Genomic DNA, 5,664 nt, shown 5'->3' with positions numbered 1-5,664 from the left:
GAACACGTCAGCCCCACGGTACGAAGAAGCCAAGCCGGCTCTACAACAATAATAATGCAGGTTCCCGTGGTCTTCATTGATTAGCCTACGTAGTTGAACTCAGCACCGCGTGTCCCCAACAAGATGTTTTCAACCGAACGCAGTGTGCCCTGCTCGAAAAGCGGGAAACAGGAAACTGGCCCAGGACTTCGCGACAGTAGCAAAAGAGAAAAAAATCTATTTTTACAAGCGCCAATTTTTCGTTGTTGTTGTTGTCGGAAACAATTGGTCAATGACTCAATGGCGCACAAGTGGAAGAAGAGAGGGGGGAGTGGTGGTATTTTAACGTGATTTTTACAAATACACTTTTGTCCGTTTCGTATAGCTTCATATTGCAGATCGATATCGGCACGCAAGAACAAATCAGATAAAAGCGTCGATCTTTCTTCTCAAAAAAAAAAAATCCACTAAAATGGACGGATTGCTTTGCGAACATTTTGACCCCCCTCACAGCAGACACAGAACCACAACAGTACACTTGATCTATGGTTTTACGGGAACGTTTTTTTCCATGTCAGACCCGGGACAGTTTATTCCGGACCATTTTTTTTTTTTTTCCCTAGAAAGAGACGAAGCCAGTTCGGAAAGTTGCCTAGAGGAATTTTGACTCGAAAAACAAAATGACGCATGAGGCCGTGTTCAGACTGCTGCCGCAACTGTCGTAATATCTTTAAAGAATGACGTCATTTCACGCCTCAGCCAACCGAACTGCGTGACACGCCGTTTTTTTACGTCCATAGCTCACGATATGGCTGTTACGTCGGTAGGCTGAACATAGCCTAATAGTTGTATTATGAAGCAGTCCGCGTACTTCTCCACGTTTGGGACGGGACTACCCTTGTATGAGTCATAAAGCAGTAGTTGAGCCAAATTATTAATCGAGTAATACGTTGATCGGCTGATTAGTATGGCCCCGTGGACCCTCACACGTGTGTCCGCCTGCACGTTTTAAAGGGGCCATGAAGACAAAAACACAATCTTCATTTGTCCCGATAACAATGATACTAACTTTACTCCAGGTTTCGAACAAATAATGGAGGCATTAATGAAAACAGATGAACCAGTGCGGTCAAGCCACTTTTCGGCGATTTCACTATGACGTCACAAAATCTTGTTCGTGTGATTGGCACCAAGAAGCACGAATGGGCGATTACAATGTGGCCTCTATAGTTCCGTTTGTTCGTATCGTCTAGATGCGAATGTGCAGTTATAACACTATTAAAAATGTCTTAGTGTTGGCCCATAATACGTCACGCCTGTCCCTATTACGGCACTGTGGCGCGAAATTTAAAAATTTGTTTTACGTTTTTAGGGGCGAAGCACCTTAGGACCTCGCTTTGTCCGTGGCTTGTCCCTTGGCGTCCGTGTATACAGTGTTGCGCATGCGCGAGGAGCATTTGATTGGATTGGATTAAATTGAATTGTACCGGATTGGATTGGAATTGCATATACTGTACACACGCGGTGTCACTCATTTACATGCGCGAGTGGGCAATGCCGCGGGTGATTTGCGGTAAGAATGATCCCCAGTGCTTCGCCCACTCGTCATGATTCACTTCGTGGAAATGCGGGAATATTTTTGTTGTTAAATCACCTTCAACGCCAGGAAGGGAGCCGTGTGAGTCACCAATGGCTAGTTAGTTCAAACTGAACAAAGCCGTATTTCGTCTTCATGACTCCTTTAAATTGAACACATTACACAGCTAAATAAAAAATGTAGACTCCGATTTTATTAGTGCCATAATCAATACAGGTAGATTTTCTTTCCATTAACAAAAAACAGGGTTAACAAAAACAACTACAGTATCACGAGAACAATTACGGCGCTCAGGGGGGAACAGCAAGAATTGGCTTACAAATAAGAATCGTCTAAACACAGCCACATATCAGCAACGCCGCGTTCTCCCCTCTGTTCTAGACCATAAATTCTACATCATTTCAAACCGAATTAGAAGCAAATTAAAATCACGCAGAATTAGAAAAAAAGAAAACCAGAACGAATCTCGGAGGCGCTACAACGACAGTACCTTCGGGCGACAAGCCTTGAAAAAACGAGTATGTGGTCCCAGTGAGAGAAACCTCGCTCCAACGCCATCACGTTTCGAGGTCATGCGTTCACCCCACGTTCCGCTTTCGGTGGCTGTCGAGAACGTTGAGTATTCGCTGCTCGCGACAACTGCCCGAGTGTCGGGAGCGGGCTAAGCCCTTCCTTGGAGGAAACGCTGTTGAACGGCCCACTCACGAACGACCGAAGAGGTCCCGTTAGGGCGAAACCACGCTTAAATAGACACCAAATCGTTCTTCGATGCACTACCGATCGCTAACGCACAAATCACCCTCGCACAAGTAGTCTCTGCGCCAACGCGATCAGCATGACGGCGAAGGCGGTCACGGTCGACGATTGTCCGAATGCACTGCGTATGGCTAACGGACTAATCACTCCCGCAGGACTAGTCTCTGCGCCAACGCGATCAGCAGGACGGCTAAGACGGTCACGGTCGACGATTGTTCGAAAGTAGCCGCCTTGCTACCGGTGACGATCTCATCCAGCACGACGATCCTCCAGCCCACGTTGGGCGTCGTGTAGCTCTGGTAGTAGACAACGTCCGGCGTGCTGTCGTTGGGCGTCCAGGACAGGGCGGCCGGTTGTCCCTCGTCGCACTGGAGCCGTAACGTGTTGCGGAACTTGGGGAAGCTGACGAACTCGTCGGCCTGCCGGGGCTCCGACGTGTTGTACATCCAGGCGCACAGCCGACCCGCCGCGCTGGGCTGGGGCCTACCCCGTCGGTCGAACTGGATGCCCGCGTACACCTTGACGCTCTGCCTCTCCGCCTCGGACAGCTTGGCGTACCCTCCGGAACGGCTGTCAGTTATGTATAACGGGTGGTAGTAGCGGGCGTTGTGCGGGTTGTTGCCGCCTTCAACTCTGAAGGTGTACGTGCGGCCCCGTTGCACGTGGATCTCGGGTACCAGGAGGCCGTTGACGTACCAGCTCTCTCCTGGAGTGGGCCGTCCAGTGATCCCGGTGTAGCCCTTCCAACCAGCCGCGGGACCGATCCTGGCGATGAACGCGTCTGCCGACTTGTCCCGTATCCGGAACGGACCCCAGGGCTGCGGACGCTTCCGCTGCCGACCGGTGGTGAACTCGAAGCAGTTGTCTTCGGCATCCTTGCGACCGAAGTTGAGCTTGAGAGTGCCTCTGGGGAAGGTGTGGTGGAAGGATGGCTCTTTGAACTCGTTGTACTTGCCGATGGCCCAGACGAGGTAGGTGTATCCGTCCGGGTTGAAGATCTGGTCGCCGTCGTCATCCGGGTTGAGCAGGGTCCTGCGGAAGATGAAGCTGGTGAGGCCGTCCTTGCGCGTGAACGTGAGAATCTGGTAGCTCTCCTTGCCGTCGACCTTGAGGTCGGGGCACACGCCCCGATAGCGGCCCAGCACGTTGGAGCACGGAAAGCGGTCCGAGATGTTGTAGTCCACGGCGTTCGCGTAGTGTCCGTCGATGTAGCAGACGGCCACGTCGGCGCCGACCATCGTGGACGCGTTCTGCGAGCCGCTGATGCCGAACGCGATGTACTCGTCTTCCTCGATCTGCCCGATGAGCTCGAGCGAGATGCTCCGTCCCTGGATCTCCCAGCGAAGCTGCAGCGTGGCGTGAAGCTGCTCGCAGTTGGGCAGCCGCGACTCGTGCTTTATCGAGCCCAGCTGCGACGGCGGGATGTCCTGTCCGTGCGGCACGATGACCGAGCCGTAGTTCTCGCCGCGCTCGACGTTCCACACGCTCAGCCAGTCGATGTCGAAGACGCTCATCTTGCCCGGCAGCGTCAGCTCGATCGTCTTCTCCTCGTAACGGCCAAGGGCTTCGAGGTATCCCTTCTCGTCGGGGATCTTCTGTCCGGCGCTGTTCGGTTGGGGTCCGAGGCCGACCCAGAAGTACGTGTCTGAGACGTTTCCGTTGAAGTAGAAGTCCGGAATCTGAATGGTCTTGGAGTCGACGATGACCACAGTGCCGGAGCGGACTCCCGCGCCGCGCCTCGAGAGCTCCGAGATGCGCCGCGGCGCGGGCGGTTCGAATCCCTCGGGGAAGAAGATGTCGCCGTAGTTGGCGTGCTCCCTCAGGTTCCAAATTGCCAGCCAGCGGATGCTGGTGATCTTACGTCTGCCGGGAAGGTGCAGGTAAATGTCTTTATCCGTGTACGGCTGCAGCTTGTTAGTTTTTCCTTCTTCGTCGGGCACGATGAAGCCAACGTTGCTAGGGCGGACGCTGGAGCCGGCCCAGAAAAAGGCGTCTTGTCCGAGGCCATCGTAGAAGAAGTTCTTGATGAGGATGGTGTACTCGTCGATGGCGTACACGTGACCCGATACCTGGTGCGCGTACGTGTTGATCTTGCCGATGTAGAGGCCCTCATGGTGTTCGGCAGAGGACGCCCGCTGTACCGCAAGCAGCAGGAGCAACAACACTGTCACCGAAGTCGCCGTGGCTGGCGCACATCCCCTCCGCAACTGTCCGGTCATCTTAGCCGAATCAAGACTCCGCGACGATGACGACGTCAAAACAATCTCATACCTGTCAGGGTGGGGTTTAGTAGATGACGCGGCGACTCGAGTGTCCGTCGCGAGATTAGATCGGTAATCACCGCACGATCACCGCCAGCACGAAAGTCGCCGTCGGCACCTGCTCGTAGTCGCCGGGGGTAGTCGCGGCATGGTCCTCGTCAGTTCGCGTCGACACATAGTGGCTTCGTCTGCCTCGTCAGGTTGGCGTGTAACGAGACGACAACGTTCAACAGTCGTCGGCCATTGAAGCCGTCGCAAGCGAGAAGCCCACACGAGTTGGGCACGTTGTCAGCGTGTATCGAGGTCAGCCTCCGCCGTGCGTCCACCACCGTCGCCGCCGCCGCTGCTAGCTGGCCCACATTCCTGCTTTCTCCTCCCTCTGCCGGGCCTACCCGCCAACACCACACCTGACCTCCTCTCCCACCCCGTCACTCTCGCGTGTAGGGAGCGATGAAAGAGGTAGACCGGTCTGAACTGCAAAGCGGAGGCGAAAGCGAACAAATAGACAAACAAACCAAAAACACTTTCAAGCGTTTAGAGCTGTGAGCGCCACAAGGCTGTATTATTCCGTGGCATTGCCTTTCGTTACACATCGTGACCGCGCTGAGGTGACGGCAAGGCGTGTGGCGGCCGAAGTAGGCTTATTACCTTCAAAGTGCTCGGGATATCTTGTTTGGAGAAGAGCTCTGGTTTGGAGCAGATCAAACTGTAACGGAATAAAAGCGAACGTTAAGAGGTAAGAAAGCGTTCAAAGCAGCAGGCACTATTTTTAATAGCGATGACGCGTTTTTGCTAATCGTCTTCGTCGATCAGACGATGACCGTCGTCTGCTCCGATGGCGGGCCGCGTCGTCTGCTACAGCTCATGCAGGCGCGCTGGGTTCATTTGAGCTAGTTTGCCTCGCGATAAAATGTAGCGGGAAGCGGTACGCATTGAACGAAATATCGTATACACTGCTCGGAATCATACAACACCTGCGGAGGAAAAATGCTTGTGCGAACGTTCTTTTTAATTTTTTCATTGATGTAATCGACCAACGCCAGAATGAATAAAGAAATGACCACATTTTTA

The 5,664-nt window shown here is 53.2% G+C and overlaps 1 protein-coding gene across 1 annotated transcript; it reads right to left on the bottom strand.

The window, feature by feature from the left end:
• Positions 1 to 1,747: 1,747 nt before the first annotated feature.
• LOC144162447 (protein Skeletor, isoforms B/C-like) lies at positions 1,748 to 5,093 on the bottom strand. Its single transcript, XM_077692973.1, has one exon. It carries the CDS (start codon positions 4,549 to 4,551, stop codon positions 2,476 to 2,478), a length of 2,076 nt encoding a protein of 691 aa, XP_077549099.1. The 5' UTR covers positions 4,552 to 5,093; the 3' UTR covers positions 1,748 to 2,475.
• Between the last annotated feature and the right edge of the window lie 571 nt (positions 5,094 to 5,664).

This window comes from Haemaphysalis longicornis, unplaced genomic scaffold (assembly GCF_048455015.1).
Source record: "Haemaphysalis longicornis isolate Haplotype H1 unplaced genomic scaffold, Haemaphysalis longicornis Haplotype H1 scaffold_12, whole genome shotgun sequence".
Classification (NCBI taxonomy): domain Eukaryota; kingdom Metazoa; phylum Arthropoda; class Arachnida; order Ixodida; family Ixodidae; genus Haemaphysalis; species Haemaphysalis longicornis.
The sequence above is the reverse complement of the archived record's forward strand: the minus strand, read 5'-3'. Positions and strand labels throughout refer to the sequence as shown.

What these genes read in the sequence shown, in the direction of transcription:
- LOC144162447 (XM_077692973.1), bottom strand. Translation starts at nt 4,551, where the DNA reads ATGACCGGACAGTTGCGGAGGGGATGTGCGCCAGCCACGGCGACTTCG.